The 19,861-nt window shown below is 41.0% G+C and overlaps 1 protein-coding gene across 4 annotated transcripts in view; it reads left to right on the top strand.

Annotated features, from left to right (window-relative positions):
- myo10 (myosin X) overlaps positions 1–19,861 on the top strand; it is a 137,072-nt gene that overhangs the window by 107,135 nt on the left and 10,076 nt on the right. For 3 of the 4 annotated variants that reach the window (XM_088643910.1, XM_088643909.1, XM_088643913.1), the window contains 12 exons: positions 1,555–1,661; positions 6,797–7,015; positions 8,383–8,422; positions 9,915–10,799; positions 11,390–11,510; positions 13,730–13,973; positions 14,477–14,572; positions 16,798–16,891; positions 17,240–17,295; positions 18,005–18,147; positions 18,647–18,838; positions 19,456–19,613. In XM_088643910.1, the coding sequence (XP_088500036.1) occupies positions 1,555–1,661; positions 6,797–7,015; positions 8,383–8,422; positions 9,915–10,799; positions 11,390–11,510; positions 13,730–13,973; positions 14,477–14,572; positions 16,798–16,891; positions 17,240–17,295; positions 18,005–18,147; positions 18,647–18,838; positions 19,456–19,613 (2,355 nt within the window). Of the gene's footprint in view, positions 1–1,554; positions 1,662–6,796; positions 7,016–8,382; positions 8,423–9,914; positions 10,800–11,389; positions 11,511–13,729; positions 13,974–14,476; positions 14,577–16,797; positions 16,892–17,239; positions 17,296–18,004; positions 18,148–18,646; positions 18,839–19,455; positions 19,614–19,861 lie in introns of all 4 variants that reach the window. The other variant, XM_088643911.1, reaches the window with a different exon arrangement.

The following is a 19,861-nucleotide window of genomic DNA, read 5'->3' as shown; positions in this document are numbered from 1 at the left end:
GTGATTTCGTGGAAATTAAAAGGTCAATTTTCAAGCATGCCCATCTGTGCATTAATACAAATTCATGTAATTCAGAACTAAGCCTTCTGGGAAAACTATTTTCAAGCTTTCATAGAAGTTCAAGCTTTTATAAAACTTTGATTTTATTTATTCGCCACAGTGGGAAAATTGAAATGATCAATATAGCAATTGAACTTTGAAATCTTTGATTTTTTCCATGTATGGCTCAGTTTTCAGAACCCACAAGGGTTCTTTAAAGTGTACGTGCATAAACATATAATTTTCCTATTTTAAATATTCACAATAGAGTGTGGCTTATATGGTATGATTAATTTTTGTGGGAAGATAAGTACTTCTTGAGTTACAGGTTTTCTGTGAAGATGTTAAGTCAAAAAAGTCAAATCTGCAGCAACTAGAGATATCCATGACATTTTCATACTAATTTATTATCAGGTTTCCTAGACTAGATACACCAAAAAGTAATTTTGGTTTTATCACATCCCTTAGGCTGTGTCATTTATCACTTACACCACACCAGAAAATTAATCCTGCGTCTGGTCATGTACAACAGAAAATCTGCTTAACCCTTGCATCTGCAAAAGAGGGTTTGCTATCAATGGCCACCTGCTATGTGTCTGGTACATCAGGGTTGCAAATACAACAGCATTGCTATGCAGCCATAGGGGTGCAATAATATCTTAAAAGGAAATCAAAATCCATAATACTGTATGTTAAATCAAATTAGTCCTCAACCATTTTTTAACTTGTTACCTGAGCAGAAGGAAGAACCTTTGATTTTACAACACTGTGATGACCTGAAGAGATTTGGAGGTTTTTGGAAAAGAGTTGTAAATCAATATATTGATTATTGATTTGTTGACTTGTTAGTAGGTATAGATTTGTTTGTAGGTAGTAGAAAATGTGCATAAAGCATGAGGATGTTTTGTAGTTCGGGTGGGTAGCTGTGTCAGCATGCGTAGGCTGTGAAGGAACAAGTAAAGGTTTATTCCATGCTGAAAAGAGAAGAAAGGAAACACAACGTTTCAGCTGTGGAGCCTTCTTTGGGTGTGTGACGTCTGTTTTCCCCATGGAATAAACCTGTACTTCTTCCTGAGCATTTTTTGTATGTACATTCCCTACCTTTGTTTTGTTTAAATAAAACTAAATGTCAGATATAGTCTGATAACGTTATAATATATTTTGTTGATTTCAGATTTTTAGTATTGAATACATAATGTTTGTGTTCAGACTTAGATTAACTGGATTGATTTGGAGTATTCAAAACTTAAATTCTGAAACCCAATGTAATGAAACTGTAAATATATCGCTACATTTTTATGCTCTAAAGCACTAATTCTAAAAATCAAGGAGAGTGCGTGTTCTTTATATCCCATTAATTTTTTTATTTCAGTCTCATGCGTTCGAAAGCAATTTCCAGGTCCTGTGAAGAGTGGCACCTCGAGAAACTGGCTTGTCTCGTCTGGATAGCCTCGCTAAAAGAGCCATACGGATTACAGCACGGATCCTTATTCCTTATTAATCTGTTGTCTGCAGGTGTTCCTCCGGGAGTCACTCGAGAACAAGCTGGAAAAGCAGCGGGAGGTGGAGGTGTACAAGGCAGCCATGATCATCCAGGCACACATCGTAGGCTACGTGGCACGGTACGAGAAGATGGGGTGCACCAGGGCTTAGCACCCGGTTCAGGCAGCCCTGCCTCCGGTGAAGCACAGTCGAATTTTCACAATGAAAATGGAGGCTCATGTTAGAGGAAAGCTGAGGGCGAAATGAACTTGAGAGGCACAGAGAGAAGGCTTGAGTGGCCAAACGCTGTGTCCGCAGCAGTGTTTGCGGCCTTTACACTGACTAAAAGGAAGATGTTTGGGGATTTTTTTATTATTATTTTCCAACAAAATCATAAATATATACATTTGCTGGTGAATAAAGTGAAGCAAACCAACAAAAATACATTTATGATGTTTGTTTTAACTAAAGCAATTGGAGCCAAAGGAGTCAAAAATCACTGTTTACTAGATGGATGTAGCTCAAAGCATAGGGAGGTGAGAAACATTCCTTTTTTTTTGTTAGATGTTGATAAGATAAGATCACTGGAATTTGTCTTTTTGCATACCCCAGCTTGCTCTCTGTTAGACACACAGACAGGGAGAGAAGCCTGGGGTCAGAGAACAGGGTCAGCCTTTTATATAGTGCCCCTGGAGCAGTTGGGGTTAAGGGCCTTGCTCAGGGGCCCAAATGAGTAGGATTCCTCTGGCGACCGGCAATCTTCCAGCCACAGGGGCAGATCCTTAGCCACAGAGCCATCATCTTGATGATGTTAGTTGTCTTTTTTATTGCCCAGTCAACAGTTTTATCCCACTATTGATGGTATTGTTTGATAGTCATTTCCTGTCTGAGGCTTCAGTCTGTTGATTCCAAGTTTCTGATGATAACATCAAACCGATAAGAGCGAAAGTCTGTAGCTTACAGTGCCATATGTACTTTTTTAAAGTGCTTATCCTTTGGTTAAAAGAACATTGTTACACATTGTCGTGTGTAGCTGTATAAAATAATACATGTACATGATTTGCTAATATTGTCTTTAATTAGTTTTGAAAGTAGCACAGGTCAAAAGTGAACAAGGAAAATAAATATGTACAGTGCCTTGCGAAAGTATTCGGCCCCCTTGAACTTTTCAACCTTTTGCCACATTTCAGGCTTCAAACATAAAGATATAAATTTTTTATTTTATGTGAAGAATCACCAACAAGTGGGACACAATTGTGAAGTGGAACGAAATCTATTGGATTTTTGAAACTTTTTTAACTAATAAAAAAATGAAAAGTGGGGCGTGCAAAATTATTCGGCCCCTTTACTTTCAGTGCAGCAAATTCACTCCAGAAGTTCAGCGAGGATCTCTGAATGATCCAATGTTGTCCTAAATGACTGATGGTGATAAATAGAATCCACCTGTGTGTAATCAAGTCTCTGTATAAATGCACCTGCTCTGTGATAGTCTCAAGGTTCTGTTGAAAGCGCAGAGAGCATCATGAAGACCAAGGAACACACCAGGCAGGTCCGTAATACTGTTGTGGAGAAGTTTAAAGCCGGATTTGGATACAAAAAGATTTCCCAAGCTTCAAACATCCCAAGGAGCACTGTGCAAGCGATCATCTTGAAATGGAAGGAGTATCAGACCACTGCAAATCTACCAAGACCTGGCCGTCCCTCTAAACTTTCAGCTCAGACAAGGAGAAGACTGATCAGAGATGCAGCCAAGAGGCCCATGAGCACTCTGGATGAACTGCAGAGAACTACAGCTGAGGTGGGAGAGTCTGTCCATAGGACAACAATCAGTCTTACACTGCACAAATCTGGCCTTTATGGAAGAGTGGCAAGAAGAAAGCCATTTCTCAAAGATATCCATAAAAAGTCTCGTCTAAAGTTTGCCACAAGCCACCTGGGAGACACCCCAAACATGTGGAAGAAGGTGCTCTGGTCAGATGAAACCAAAATCGAACTTTTTGGCCACAATGCAAAACGATATGTTTGGCGTAAAAGCAACACAGCTCATCACCCTCAACACACCATCCCCACTGTCAAACATGGTGATGGCAGCATCATGGTTTGGGCCTGCTTTTCTTCAGCAGGGACAGGGAAGATGGTTAAAATTGAGGGGAAGATGGATGCAGCCAAATACAGGACCATTCTGGATGAAAACCTGTTGGAGTCTGCAAAAGACCTGAAACTGGGACGGAGATTTATCTTCCAACAAGACAATGATCCCAAACATACAGCAAAATCTACAAAGGAATGGTTCACAAATAAACGTATCCAGGTGTTTGAATGGCCAAGTCAAAGTCCAGACCTGAATCCAATCGAGAATCTGTGGAAAGAGCTGAAAACTGCTGTTCACAAACGCTCTCCATCCAACTTCACTGAGCTCGAGCTGTTTTGCAAGGAAGAATGGGCAAGAATTTCAGTCTCTCGATGTGCAAAACTGATAGAGACATACCCCAAGCGACTTGCAGCTGTAATCGCAGCAAAAGGTGGCTCTACAAAGTATTAACGCAAGGGGGCCGAATAATTTTGCACGCCCCACTTTTCATTTTTTTATTAGTTAAAAAAGTTTCAAAAATCCAATAGATTTCGTTCCACTTCACAATTGTGTCCCACTTGTTGGTGATTCTTCACATAAAATAAAAAATTTATATCTTTATGTTTGAAGCCTGAAATGTGGCAAAAGGTTGAAAAGTTCAAGGGGGCCGAATACTTTCGCAAGGCACTGTAAATATATTCAGTAAATAGAGGAAACAAAAGATCCACCTAAGAATCTCCATTACCATTTCTTGATCTGTACCAGTGCTGTAAATTGAAATTGTATTGCCGACCTGCTGACAGCTGTCTGATTCTGTTAGAAACAAGCTCTTTATGTAACCAGCACATGCAGTAATCTAATCAAGATTGCTATTATGGCATGATGCAGGTTTAATGAAGCACAGTTTATGTGATTTGTGACTAGAGGACACATTGTGAGGACGAAGAAAGCACAGGAAGGGAGTGAATGCAATAACAAAACAAGCAAAAACCAGGAGACAGAAATACAATAGTGATTTGATTTGTGGAGATGGTGCCATGCATTATTTATTCGGTGAATTCATTCTGTTTGTTTCAGTCTTTCAAAGAATGATTTGAGAGTGCAGCAATTTACATAATTCTGTCTCTTTGGTTAGCGCAGGAGCCCCAGGAACATCTTGTGTTTAATAAGCAGACGTCTCCAAAAGCATGAGACAAAACAAGCAAACAGTGCCAGCCTGCATTGAGAATGACGAGCTAATATAAGGATATATACAGTATTAATACACCTTCTTAGTATGATATAAGATACAAAAATTACAGAAACTAATAATAATATGAGGTTGCAAAAAGACCAAAGTATTATAGATTTTCACAAGATTCTTACTTTCAGTCCCGTTGAAAGTAAGTGTGTCACTAGACATGACGTTTTTTATGCCTTATATTTCAGGGTTTGTATGTGTGTAGGTTAAGTACAACTTTAAAGTCACACTAAAACACAGTATCAAACTGTAAATGCTCTGTGCAGGTATAGACCTTGTATATATAGGTACAGTAGTTGCTAGTACTTAACCCTAGTACTAGCTGTAACTAAATCCCCACCCTTTTATTTAGTTTCACTTGAATCTTGGCGCGTTCGTGTGACATTTCACTCTGGCTCTGGTCCTGGAGGATCGGTGTAGCTGCAGGTTTTCTCTGCCTCTTTAAAGCAGCAGAACCTCAGGAGCCAACACAAGCTGGCAAATTGATCCAGTAACGCCTGTAACTACCTCATTTAGCTCATTAACAGCTGAAATGGGATGAAAACCCGCGGACACAACAGTTGTCCGGGGCTAGGGCTGGGGAACCCTCATCTAAGATGCCTCTTGTGTAGGCTTCACGATGATGTGCTAATGGTAAAGAGTTATAGCCACCCCTAAACTGGGCCTGCCGTGCTCCAGCTCAAGACAAGACCTGGCCAGGCCTTATAATAACCTTCCAGTCTTATTTTATAAACTCTTTTCCCTTGCTCACAGTTTTTCAACCAGTAGGCTACAGGCCACGTGTAGCTCATACATATTAGGTAATAAGCCCCAAACTGAAATGTTGTAAGCCGTCTCCAAAAATCAATAAAATAGTGTGCATTAAAACATAATCAGGTATAACTCTTAAAAATAAATGTAAACTGTCTCATAAAATGGGCTGCCCATTTTTACATTTGGTTGGTTGTACCGAACTCTATACCATTTTTTTGTATTAGCTTTATTTCTATAAAAAAGTGTCAAATGTGTTTTTTTCACTCCTGTCACCACAGCGAATGTACAGTGCCTTTCGAAATTATTCACTCTTCCGCTGTGTTTCCACTTTTTTGCCATGTGAACTTGCAGTCATGACACTTTCAAGTAGGAAGTTATATTTAAAAAGCTTCACAATTTACACCAAACTGATGAAGCTTAAAATAAAAGTACATAAATAAACCTGATTTTAAAAGAAGAACATTCTCAATTGCTGGGGTATTCAGCCCCCCTGGTACAGTAATGCAGATCAGTTCAGGTGCAAAAGAATAGTTGGAAAGGTCACAAAATGAGTGTAATCTGCTTGCATGTAATCAAAGTGTTTTAAACGGACGTTAGAGGCAGCGCGTCTGTCTCTGTCAGCTCCCTCAGAGAGACACTGAATTTCAAGCCACCACCCGTGTACTGATAAGACAAATTGACCATGAAGACCAAGGGAGATCAGGAGAAGGTTACTTTTCCCTTTGAGAACAGTAAAGCCCATCATTAAGAAGAGAATTATCCATCATACCACCCAGAGACTACCCTGATCTGAATACCCTTCCAAAGAACAGCCACAGTTCATTTGAAAGAAGTGTACAGTATGCACTTCCATGACTTCTATTTCATCAAGATGTGATATTATTTCTATGAGATCATTGGATTTGCAGAGGTCTGTGTCTATTTTTTCTCTGAGAACTAATATGGGTTAATTTTCTCCACTCCTTGAGTCTTATACATAAGGAGAATTCTTTTAATGACAATGACAATGACAATGACAATGAATGTATTATTTTTTATATTTCCATAACAGTGGCTATAGGGGCTTTACACATTGTACATCTCCACAGGAAATATATGTTTACCTTTTAAATCTTCAAATCACATGTGGGCATTGACTGTTGTATCTAAATAATCGGTATGAGGTATGGTAGGCTTAATACTTCCTTACAATTGTTCTGCGTGTTCCTTAGGAAGCAGTATCAGAGACTGCTGCAGTGCATTGTGGTCATCCAGAAAAACTACCGTGCGTTCTACTGGAGGAGAAGGTTCCTTCATCTCCGCTGGGCCGCGCTGACCCTCCAGACACGAGCAAGGGGACACCTGGCCAGGAAGACCTACTATCGGCTGCTGGAGGAAAGGAGAAAAAGGGAGGAGGAGGAGAGGCGACAGAGAGAGGAAGAAGAAGAGAGGTATCACTGACAAACATCAAAACATGCTTTTAAATCGCCAGCATGAAAACTGGACTTCTTTGTAGCATGAAAGCTGCAATACTGCTAATCTGTGTACAGATGTCAACACAGACACCTGAAGATTGCAATAGGCATAGCTAGAGCACAAGCACATTAAGAAAGGTTACAGACCAGAAGAGGCGATTCGTCCCTTCTAGCTAGTTTGCTTGCAGGTAGTGTTTAAGTGATTTGAAGTCTCATCCAGCCATTCCTTGGAGGAAGCTAGGAGTTAACTCCTGCCCCGTTTTCTGTTGGAATTGTCTTGGTTTGCAACACAGGATCTGTTACTGTACTGTCAAGTTTTTTTTTCTCGCATTCCTACTGTCAGATACACCTGTAGAAACGATTGCCAGACAAAAAACAACTTGGCATACTTGCCACATAACCTCGACGTGTCTCTGCATGTCTGGAATATCAACCTGAAACAATTCTCACATTGTAGCAAGTCAGAAAATTAAAGTTTAAACTTTATGAAGATGCTGCTTTTGGTGTGTTCTGCTGTATAACTTCCAAAGCACCAGGACTGTGATCCTTTAGGCATTAAGTACAAAATAATAATTTGTTAAACATTCTCTGCCTTTCATAAATAACTGCTTTGATACTATGACACCTCTGCTTTATCCCTTTAATTTCATTCCCACTCTCTAGCAGGTGACATTTTTGGCTAGTAGATTATTTGAAGGAGGAGTTTTGCATATTTATCTTGAGTATAGGTATGAGAAGGGTTTATTTGCTTCTGCATTTCATCATCTGAAGCAAACATCAAAATAATATGCAGGAGGGAATGCTGCCAAGTGCATCTCAGCAATGAAAGATTTGGTCATAATATATGATCATGTTCTGGTTCTTTATGATTGTTCTGTTTTCTGAAAGAAAATACTGAAGTGGACAAGGAGATATCTAAAAACACCCAAAATGTTTTTGGCAGTCCAAGTGACAGTGTCATGCTTTGTGAGTCTCTTTAACCAATTGCATTTTGAAGGTCTTTGAAATTACATTTAAAGCCGTTGCTGCTGTTTTTTGTTCTTTGTGTATTGTGTAAAGGCGTGGCACATGTCCTTTTCCTGTTTCTGTTTTTGATGTTAAATGTTTGTTTCTTGAGATCACAGCACAGGAAAGACTGTGTGAGATAACAGCCTTTAGCCTGTTAAGGAATATTCAAGTCCTGGGAATCTTTTGGGAACAGAAGCTTTACATAACACCTGCTCATGAGAAATCTAAATTATCCTTGGCTTGGCATTCCACCGAATTGATCAGTTTTAATATTTTATACCTTGGTGCTCTGACATGTCACTTGTAGTACCTTATTGTGCCTTATTGTCTTTTAGGGAGAGACAAAGGCTGGAAGCTGAACGTCTTGCACAGGAGGTGAGTGTCATAACAACATAAGAAAGGTTCCAAACAAGAGGAAGCAATTTGGCCATTCTAGCCCGTTTGGAACACAGTACCGAACAGTAGTAGTTATTTGAGCTAAGGGTGTCGTCCAGCCATTTCACCAAGGAAACCAGGGTCTTCGTTAACATGGCTGTTGCGTACTCTCACAACCTTTTGAGTAAAGATGAGCCTCCTTGTCTCAGTTTTAAATGCATTTGCACATGGGAAAAAAATGTATTCACTTTTACTCTCTGGTTTCTGATCATTTAGACTTCACGAGGTGAAGAATGTGACATAATTGAGCTCTGTCATTTATTTACTCATATTGCAGAGATTTGACAGATTCATACAATGGCCTTAAATGTTAAGCAGACTTCCAGAATATGTTATTTATGAACAGTGCAATAATTTCTTTCACAAAGAATTGTCTTTCATGATGACAAAAGCAATTAAATGGCTTGACATTCTTCTTAGTGTTTATGGAGTTTGGTAAAGTTTCCTATGAAAATACAATAGGAGAGTTTTAAAGTATTCTTTAAAATACACTTTATCATACAAAATGTACACCCCCCTAGAAGAATTAAATATCATGACTTGCATCGAGTACTGTTCATATTTTAAGTCTTTTTGTAAAGGACATCAGAAGAGAGATGAGAAAATCACAAATCATTTTCAGACAGGCTTGTCTTGTAATATTTGAGTTTACAAAGTGTTCTTTAAAAAAAAACCTGCCCAGTGCAGTCTTAAGATTTAGGCAGTGCCACCTGTGAAAAACAGTATAGATTGTGCAATAAATTCTAAGTGAATGTGAAGGAAATAGTGTTTCATTTCTGGAAAATGAATCTCTTCTTCCAGTACCTTACAATTATTGCAGGTGCAGAATTTGTCGGTTAGTTGGTTTTTTTTCCCGTATGAGTTACGAATCAGCCAGTGAAACATGCAACATGCTCGCATTTCTTTTTCTGCAGTTTACTCATTGTGGCCTTTGGAGAAGCGTTTGTGAAGTTTAGTGACATTTAATGATAATTAGTCATGAAGGGCTACTTAAATTAGTTACTGAGACAGTACAGAAAGTGGTTTGAAGAAATTGCACTGGCTGCAGCAGAAAGCAGGGACCGTGTTATCGACTTTTAGTCTTTCTGTTCCTATCATTTAATTTGCAGCAGTTGAGCAAACACTTTCTGGATTCTCTGATTCAATAAATGTATATGCTGTTTGCAGTGAATTTGATTTTCTTAGTCATTGCAAGAAAAATTATAACACATATTAAGTGTCGCACTTTAATCTTTTTGCTCGATCTTTCACGACATCTCCATTTTGTGGTAAAACATTGCTATGGTTAACGGCACCTTGCTCCCTTTTCTCACAAAATCATCTGAAAATGATCAGACAGTTATCTACTTTCGTTGATTTGTTACCGTTTTCCGCCGCGCGCCTTCCTGTGCGTCTACTGTGTCGGATAATGGCGGTGTGTTCCCGCGCGCAGGCCGAGGCATCACGTCGCGCGGAGGAGGAGGAGGAGCGGGCAAGAGCCAAGGGGGCCGGGGCGAGGGAACAGAGGTGCCCGGACAGCACGCAGGTGGAGGAGATCCTCCGGCTGGAGAGGGAGATCCAGGAGCTGCAGCGGAAGAAGGAGCAGCAGGAGCTGTCCCTGACCCAGGCCTCCCTCCTGCGGCTGCAGCTCCTGCGGGACGAGGAGCTGCGGCGGCTGGAGGACGAGGCCTGCCGGGCGGCCCAGGAGTTCCTGGCGTCCCTGAACTTCGACGAGATCGACGAGTGCGTGCGCGACATAGAGAGCTCCCTCTCGGCGGGCGGGGGAGGGGGCGGCGTGAGCGGGAAGCCCAGCTTCAACTTCAGCCAGCCCTACCCCAGGGAGGAGGAGGAGGGGGAGGGGGAGGAGGAAGTGGACGAGGGCTTCGGAGCCGACGACGACGCCTTCAAGGACTCGCCCAACCCCAGCGAGCACGGCCACTCCGACGTGCGCACCAGTGGCATCCGGACCAGCGACGACTCCTCCGAGGAGGACCCTTACATGAACGACACGGTGGTCCCCACCATCTCCGGCGCCGCCGACGCCCTGGCGCTGCCCGCGGCCCCAGGCTGCCAGAGCAGCTCCAACAGCGGGGACTCGGCCTACTGCATGCCCGAGAACCTGGGTCTCATGGCGCAGGACTCCGTGGAGCTCATCCCGCCCAACGAGGACTCCGATTACGATCAGGATGACTACGATGAGGGGGCCATTGTGTCGGGCAGCAGCGTGGCTTTTTCCAACCCCCACAGCGGGCAGTGGTCCTCAGATTACCGCTGCTCTGTGGGCACCTACAACAGTTCCGGAGCATATCGCTTCAGCTCGGAGGGAGCCCAGTCCTCGGTGAGTAACGCTTGACTTTAACATCAGATTCTATGATGTTAGCAGAGCTATGGCATTGCTATGCAACTCTTTCGACTAAAGCCTTTATCCAAGGCAAGTTACAACCCATAATCAAACTTCTTTGTAGTAATGTAATAGAACACTGTCAACTCGTACTGTAGGTCATTGGAAGACAAGAGACCTCACATACAGAAAGACAGTCATTGTTACTTTGTACATTTCTAAACAGGGCACATAACATATACCTGTCATGCCCCGCAAATGTTATAACTTTTAATTTAAGAAAAAATCAAGTGTAAAGTGTAAAAGAATTTAAAATGTAAAAATAAATTCATTTAATTGTTATGAACATGCTGACCAACACACAGTTTAAAAACACGTGTATTAGTTTACATGTACTAATTGTTAATCTTGCAAAATTGATCCAAAGAGACATTTAACCTGTCCATCCATCAAGGTTATTTTCATTCCATTTTAGTACTTTGTTTTATTAAGTTCTCTGAATCAGTAGCGTTCACAGACAGCACCGTAACTGGATTCGATTTTTCCCTGAGGGCTGATGACTGTAGTGTTTGTGTTCTCTTTCTCAGTATGAAGACAGCGAGGACGACTTTGACAGGTTTGACACAGACGATGAGCTCTCTTACCGGCGAGACTCTGTCTACAGCTGTGTCACCCTGCCCTATTTTCACAGCTTCCTCTATATCAAAGGTAAACCCAGCCCCTGGGTGGCCTAGAGAAGCCTATTGACAGGGGGTATTTAAGTCAGAATCACAGCAACAGTAATAATCACAATTCAAATTATATCCTTTCTTCGTGTGATCTGGGATCTTTTTTCCCCACTTTTGTAACTGCTTACTGTATATTCAAAGACCTGGAGGCTTAATATTGGACAGATAAGTTATTAAATGTGACAAAAAATTAGGTCCTGAATCAACCAAGTAGGAGGCCTGTGCACCCTTCTTATAATCTGTTGACAGATTAAAATAAATCTTCCTTTGACCAAAGTTTTATCAGTTTTGCAACTGAAATGCTGTTACAATAATTCTTACATCCCCAAATTCAAACGTACTTGAATTTGTTCGTCTTTGGTGTTGCTTGTAATATTACAGAATATTTTGTGTTTTCAAGTTTAGAAATACATTTCTAAATTTAGAGTTCAGAAATTCTAAAGTTAACAAATTTAAAGTACATTTCAGGAATAAAATGGCAAAATGATTTTATTAACACAACTTGCACTGTGGCATTTGTCACAGGATGCTGCACAATATGCACCGAATCTCCTGACATTTAACAGCATTCAAAGCTCACAGAGCGTGGTTTCAAGGAACTCCTTAATCAGGAAGGCAGTCGTTCTTCATCTCTTGTTTGCAGCCTGCAACCTAAAACTGAAAGTGCTGAACTACACATTACAAAAATGAAATATCTGTGTTGAGATAAATAAGAAAACAGACAATGTGAAACAGATAGAGATAGATCATTAATGTTTAAAACACTCTTAGTGTTAAGTCAGGACAAATTACCACTCAGGAACCCCAATTCTGTTTGTTGATTGCTGCTCTGTTATGTCTGGCAAAGTAATGTTGAGTATGATTAGTCCATTAGTTCACATGAAGCTAATTAGATCTGTAAGATTAAGGATTAAGTGCTGCGTTTATTTGCTTTCAGACACTTTTTATTGCTAGGCAGGCACACATTTTCTCTTTCAAATACATTATGTCCTGGAGCACTGAATTCAAGCACTGTGTGGATTTTGCAGCGAAATGGTGTTGTTAGTGTCTAAGGCTGAGGGGCTCTTAAGAAGTGGCCCATGTCTGTGGAAATGTTTATTTAATGTTTGTATAAGAGTGGACAACAGGTCATAACAAATGTCTTTTCAAAATGTATATGTTACTGACAAAAACAAGAGATAAAACCAATGGTAGGATTGTGTAAGTAGCTGCTCTCTTTCATCTTCCCAGTCCCAGGAACAAAAACAAAGGGTTTGCCGCAGTAGAATTAAATGACTTCCCCTGACATTTACCACTAGGTGGCAATGCAGAAGCTGTAATAAAAACTGTAAACAAGCAAAAGGGCAGCTTTGTACCTGTAGGTAAATGTGACCTTGTACTGACAGAGGTGTTCTGCGATGGTATTGTTCAGCCGACAGTGCCTTGCCATTACGAATATTGTATTCGAATATATGGCCTCGGGGAGTACTCTGTACTTTTTTATATTCTTGTCTATCCTTTTGTCAGTGGACTCTTGAACTATTAGAATGTAAAAAAAGGTTACAAACACGAGGCGGCCATGATTGTTTTGGTGAGCTCATCAGGCACATATGGCACTTCTCCCCCCGAACTCCTACAGTCCCAGTTAGAGGAAGTGACAGAGGGGAAGAATTAGCGTCTCACCACTTTGCTTTAGCAAACAGAAATAAGAAGTCACATTTCCTGGCTCTACCAGTCACAAGCTGTTGTGTTAGGAATAGCACTTAGCTTGAAAACTCATGAACTGGGGGGAGGGGGAAATACAACACAAGTGATATACAGCCATTTGTAAGCATATTACGTTCTACCACAGACAAAAAAGACCAAGGCCTTTGATGCCTTGCACTACCAGGCTTGTTTTAATAGCTTCAACCTTTTCCCAGACTGTTGCCACATCGCAGGCCAGTTTTCCGAAGGACACCAGGAAAGCAGTCATGCTTATACCTGTAACTGAGAAGGAGGGGCCTTGGAACCCCCCCCCGTTCTCCTTTTGGCATGTGGTTTTAATCATGACCTCTGATATGGTGATCCTAGCAAAACAAAATATCCTCCTCTTCATTTTTAGCCTGCAGTTTCCAATGTTTAAGTTGGGGTTATCCGGCGTGTTAGCGGGCTGGGAGGGATATACCTCCTTTCGGTTCGTGCGCCGCACTGAGCCTGTTGTCGCCGCCCCCCGCGCAGGTGGCCTGATGAACACGTGGAAGCGGCGCTGGTGTGTGCTGAAGGACGAGACCTTCCTGTGGTTCCGCTCCAAGCAGGAGGCGCTGAAGCAGGGCTGGCTGCACAAGAAGGGGGGCGGCTCCTCCACCCTCTCGCGCCGCAACTGGAAGCGGCGCTGGTTCGTGCTGCGCCAGAGCAAGCTCATGTACTTCGACAGCGACGGCGAGGAGAAGCTCAAGGGCACGCTCGACGTGCGCTCTGCCAAGTAAGGGCTCCAGTCCAGCGCCGGCGGCTCCTTTCGCCCGCCCCCCTGTCATTACAAAACAGAAAATTGATTGGATTGGTTCTAGAGCAGCATTTCTGGTCTTTAAATTAGAGCCTTTTCCCCCAGCACACCACCCACAACTTCCTTTAAAAGCTCATTACTACAGTTCATTTTATAAAACTCAATGCCGCTTTAGGGAAGAAAGGATTGCTGTCATTGTGTTACCTCAAGTCTGATGTTTTGGAAAGAATTTAATGGAGTTTTGAAATGTTTACATTTACAAAGAGACACAAGCCTCGAGCGTGGAGGTGTGGATCTGGTAATCTTGTGTGCAGCGTCAGTGCTGTTTTGTAAACACAGCTAGACTGAAATCACACCCGTTTGGAAAGAGCAACACATATGGCCTACAGAATTGTTTAATCACTGTGTTTCACTGAGACATTTACACATTGTGATTCATCGTAAAAGCCAACCACCGAGATTGTTTTCTATTTATAATTCAGGGAAATTATTGATAACACCGGAAAGGAGAATGGAATAGATGTGGTTATGCCGGAGCGCACCTATCACCTCATTGCTGAATCTGCTGAAGACGCGAGGCAAGTAGAATTGTTCTGGTGTTACACATAAAGACATGATCAGACAGTCTTCACTTTTGTGCTGCTACTAATGTTTTCCAGTCTTCCTTTGCAACGAAATTGTTCAGCCAACTTGTTGTGGAAAAGTGTAAGGCTATAAGGCTATTGATTTAATCTCCTCTCCGTGCCTGTGCTCTCCATTGGATGTTGGTACTTCATCAAAGTGTGTAAACCTTGCATGTACAGTAAGCTAAGCTTTTTAGTACTGAAATAGAGCATGGTTTTCTCATGGGTGGTTGTCTATTGTTTCCATGTTCTAACACCAGGTTACTTTTTATTTGTACACAATCAAAGATGCAGTAACCACTGTTTTACTCTAGTATCTTCTGTGCACCACTTAAACAAGACACATGGGGAAAACCCAACACCTTTGTCAGAAAGAAATCAAAATGTAGTTGCCATTTAAAATACAGTATTTATTTTTAAAATATAAATAAGTGATCCTCAGAAAATATACTGTAAAAATCTCATATTTTGAGGTTATTTTTCCGTGTTTTCTATTTTTTTAGTTTTATTTGCCTGTGAAAATGTTTTCTTCTTCAAAAATATCCAATCCAGTCTAATTCAGAGTGCCTATCTCAAAGCATTCATCTTCTTGGTGGTAGTAGCTATTTGGATGTGTTGTTTTCACAACTGAATTGATGTTACTCTGCATCTGCTTCCGTGCAACCATTTTCTGTGAACTCCGCACCATTAGGGAATCATGCTGTCCAGTTGTCAGTTGATTTCAGTCTGGTTGAGCGTTCACTGTGTTGTCAGTGACAACAGAGCCTGTTCATTAAAACACACAGGAAAGATGGGATGTCATTTTTGCTGACAGTGTCAAATAAGAAATAAATAATTCTAACTGGGCTTGCATTATTCTTCAGCTGAATGAAGCTTCACTTTATAGCCCTTTATAAGCCTATGTTTCCCAGATGGTATATGAAATATTTTCATTTGATCGAATTTCAGCAATCAGGGAATTAAACCAGATTTTTCACTGGTTGTATTTATTACCAAACAGTCTCATAATATGGATTTGATCATATGTGTCTTGTGAGTACACAAGACTGAATTGAAACTGAATTGTTTTTATATCCTATGTTTTAATAAGAGTGTATTACTATTATTTCCTCTTTTTAAAAGTGATATCTAGACATGTAATACATCCTGTACATTTCCTAAATTCAAAATTTCTAAGATACACATTAGAGCAGCTTAATATGCAGTTGACGTTGTTAGAGCTATGCACAGATTTTAAATTGTGTTGAAGTTCAGTGTTATATGATTGCGGGGGGTTTTCAAACTGAATGTAGCTAATTACATTTTACTAGTGCTAATGGTTTTAGTATCAGTCTGTTTTCAACAACAATGTTAAAATATTTGAAATACTCTAATTTAACATAATTAAGAGGCAACAATATGCACAGTGCAGTTTGCTGTGTCATTTCCCAGACTGTGTTTTGCAAACTTTACAATAAATTTTCACATCATGGATTTTGTTTCGAGAGATATTCCACCTAGACAAACGTGTTCCGGTTTCAGATAGCACCAGGGGCTTAGCTCTGTGAATGAGAGAGGTATTTGTGTTTGAAGTTGAACAAAAGCAGGATGAAAGCATGGCCATAATGTTGTTTGTACAAAGCCATCAGACACACTGAATGGCTTTCTCTTAGGATATAACAAGGATAATTGCACTGGACAGCAATTCATATCACTCCTTGGCTGGTGAGAGGTTGATGCCGACAGCAGACTAAAACAAGAGGAAAACTCAGAATATTAAAGAGAACGTGACATTTCACTGCACTTGGAAGCTGAACAAATTCTAGCACACCACTTAGGGAGAATACCTGTTTCTTATCATAACTCTTTTCAAGGAAGGGAATGGGATACATGCATAGGATATTACTGTGAATGTGCAGAGGTCTGTACACACTGTGCATGGGCTTCCAAGCCACGTTGAGCTTCTGCTCCCCTCATTGCAGTCATCTAAAGGGGCTTTTGTCACATTGCAGACATGTTTGCTTATGAGCCCCTGTTGTGAAAAGCCTGTGCTTGCATCTGTGCAGAGTAAACATAGAACATAAGGCAGTGACCAGAATACTCAATCAAATCGCTGCTTGGTGTGAACGCCACCCCCTCCCCATGACGCAGATGTGCTCTGGCCTTACCGTCGCCTCTTCTCCCATTCTTGTGCTTTGCAGTCAGTGGTTCAGCGTCCTGAGTCAGGTCCATGGCTCGACAGAGCAGGAGATCCGGGAAATGCATGACGAGCAGGCCAACCCCCAGAATGCAGTGGTAGGTCTGCTGTTGGCTTGAAAGAGACAATATCCTTCAGATAGAAAGGGACTGAAGTGCAAAACAATGTTGATTGTTCTCGGCTGGCTGAATCACTCTTGCTGGTTCATGGCCTCACTTGGGTTTTGTAAGAATACTCTAAATTCCTCCCGGTGAGTCACTTCACCACTGTTAAAGGAGCACTACTATGCCAGTGCAAATCTAGGCAGATTTTGACAGTGCTTTGTCGCAGCATTTTGCTCTGTGAAGGATTATTTTTACTCTTCACAGTCTCTTGAGTAACAAAATTGTGGTGAAATGTTATGTTAGGCACTAATGTGGTAATTACTTGTTGCTGCTTTTGTTTAGGGAACCCTTGATGTAGGACTTATTGATTCAGTGTGTGCTTCTGACAATCCTGAGAGGTAAGGATTAGCATCTAATTGTCGCCATTGTCTGTCTTTAGTCAAGCATATTTGTTTTGTTTATTACTTAGGATTGTTTTAACAGTGACCATTTTTCTTACTAGATACTTATCGAGTGAGAAACTTTCTGTCTATTCAAATGCAAAACTCATTACTTGTTATAATGTTTTGCACTGTCTACAGTAGCTCTAAGTGTAGGTTTCTCTCACATTTCTAAACCTTACTATTTCAAAGCAAGCAGATATTTACTGATGCATTAACATAAGTCATTTCCTTTAGTTTCTTCACAACCCAAGGATTAAAAAGTAATTTCTAAAAAACATTTCTTATTGTTATAGAAGAACGTTCTTTTCTAAACTTAAGAAAGCATAGAAAGGGCAGATCCCAAAAGTGCTGGGATGTTTAAAATGCCCTTTTCCTTTTTTAACACTAAATAAACACATCCCCTACTCAGCTGCCATCCCACAGCTCACAGCCAACCTCCAGAAACAGGATGTAAGGGAACCATTAACTGTGAAACCCCTAGTATGAGGGAATTCACTGCTGGAATTCACTGTGTTCAGACACAGTATATGACAAAGAGCTGTTCAGTCTCTTTGTGAGACCAGCTTTGACCAGCTCCGTAGATTTGTCTGAATGGGTGATCGCTGGGGCTGAGGGCTGTTTCCAGGGGCTCTTCTTCAATTCTCCCTCGGTTGTCTTCGTCCAGGCCAAACTCGTTTGTGATCATCACCGCCAACCGCGTCCTGCACTGCAATGCGGACACGCCGGAGGAGATGCACCACTGGATAACGTTGCTGCAGCGGTCGAAAGGAGACACGAGAGTGGAGGGGCAGGAGTTCATCGTGAGAGGTGAGGCGGCACAGACGCTGCTCGCAGCTGACCGGCAGGAGAGCATGGAGCCTACGCTGCTTTTTCAGCCTGGTCCATCCTTTTGTCACACTTCTCTAAAATCTCTAAAAATGTTTAGCTTTCAAGAGTGTGGTATTGAGGTTTGAAAATTTCATTTACATTTTTCAAAGAACTGTGTTCCCTTAGAGGACGTGGCTAACTTGCAATACAGAATAGTTTGCTATTTACTAGTCTGATGGATTTTTGCATAAAGTTTCAACATTTATAATCATAATAATGAACATTTTAAGGTCTGACTGTCCCTGTCACACTGCTCATTTATGCTTCTTAAAAAAAAAGGAATCTAATAAAGTATTGTTTTGCATTGGTAAAATACATTGGTAGTATTAGTGTCCTCTATTAATAAATGTCCCTTTCCTGTATGCTCTCAGGAAAGGTTACACTTAAATGCTGGGGGGTTTTCTGGCTAGGCTCACACGCGTGTGCGTTTTTTCCACAGGATGGCTCCACAAGGAGATGAAGAACAGTACAAAGGCCTCACTGAAACTAAAAAAACGTTGGTTTCTGCTGACACACAATTCTCTGGACTACTACAAGAGCTCGGAGAGAAACGCAGTAAAGCTAGGAACCCTGGTTCTTAACAGCCTCTGCTCTGTGGTCCCACCCGATGAAAAGGTCTTCAAAGAAACAGGTTTGTGAAAGAGATCTGCTTAACATGTGTGCGTCTTTACCACAGTATGTAAGGAGAACCTCAGACTGGATTCTCTTGTCCTCGCTTACTGTAGTTGTCCTGAAAATGCTAGTGAATCAAAAAACTTTGAAAAACAGAGAGAGAGATACAGTAGTTTGTGATTTTCAAATCTGTCAGTTTTTAATGCAGACAATATACAGTACCCTTAATTTTGAGGACTATCAGGAAATCTTTAGCATAGTTTTTTTTGTGTGTGTGTGTCTCAAAGCAACCAATTACAAGATCCTTAGTAAAGCTGCATATAGGCTAGAGATTTCACATGAATGTGTAAATATTCAGGGCATGTTACCAAAAATCTCTGTGAAGAAGCATTTTCCCACCTAGCCAACTAAGATTTGCTGTTTTCTTTGTAGAAAGGATATACAGGGAGGTCCCCAATACACTTTGGGGTTAGGGACCAGAAACCTGAGATTAATTAGAGAAACCATTATGATTTTTTTCCTCATGAGAACACAGGACTGTTTATTTATACTAAAGGACATTACTTTACTTTAAAAACCAGAACTGCTGTGTAAATGAAACATCCTTCTGTTCCCCCATTTCCGCTTGTTGCTCAGGCTATTGGAATGTGATGGTGTACGGCCGTAAGCACTGCTATCGTCTGTACACCAAACTTCTGAATGAGGCTACGCGCTGGTCCAGCACTATCCAGAATGTCATCGATACCAAAGCTCCCATTGATACTCCTACACAGCAGCTCATTCAAGACATAAAGGTGAGGAATCAGTCTGAGAACAGGACATGGAAGTCTTCACTTGAAGGGCGATACTGTATCTTGGTGTGCTATAGTCATAAGAAACAGCATGTGTACTTTTATCATGACAATGTGTCCTTTGTCAATTTTTTTCCCTGTTACGTCACACATTCCTAAAAAGTATTAAGTATACTGCATTTTTCTTGGAGCAGTCATTCATTCTTCATGGTCTTCAATGTGTTGCCCTGTGAAGTACATTTGTATCCAGG

The sequence above is a fragment of the Lepisosteus platostomus genome, chromosome 8 (genome assembly GCF_059453375.1).
Source record: "Lepisosteus platostomus isolate fLepPlt1 chromosome 8, fLepPlt1.hap1, whole genome shotgun sequence".
Classification (NCBI taxonomy): domain Eukaryota; kingdom Metazoa; phylum Chordata; class Actinopteri; order Semionotiformes; family Lepisosteidae; genus Lepisosteus; species Lepisosteus platostomus.
The sequence above is the reverse complement of the archived record's forward strand: the minus strand, read 5'-3'. Positions and strand labels throughout refer to the sequence as shown.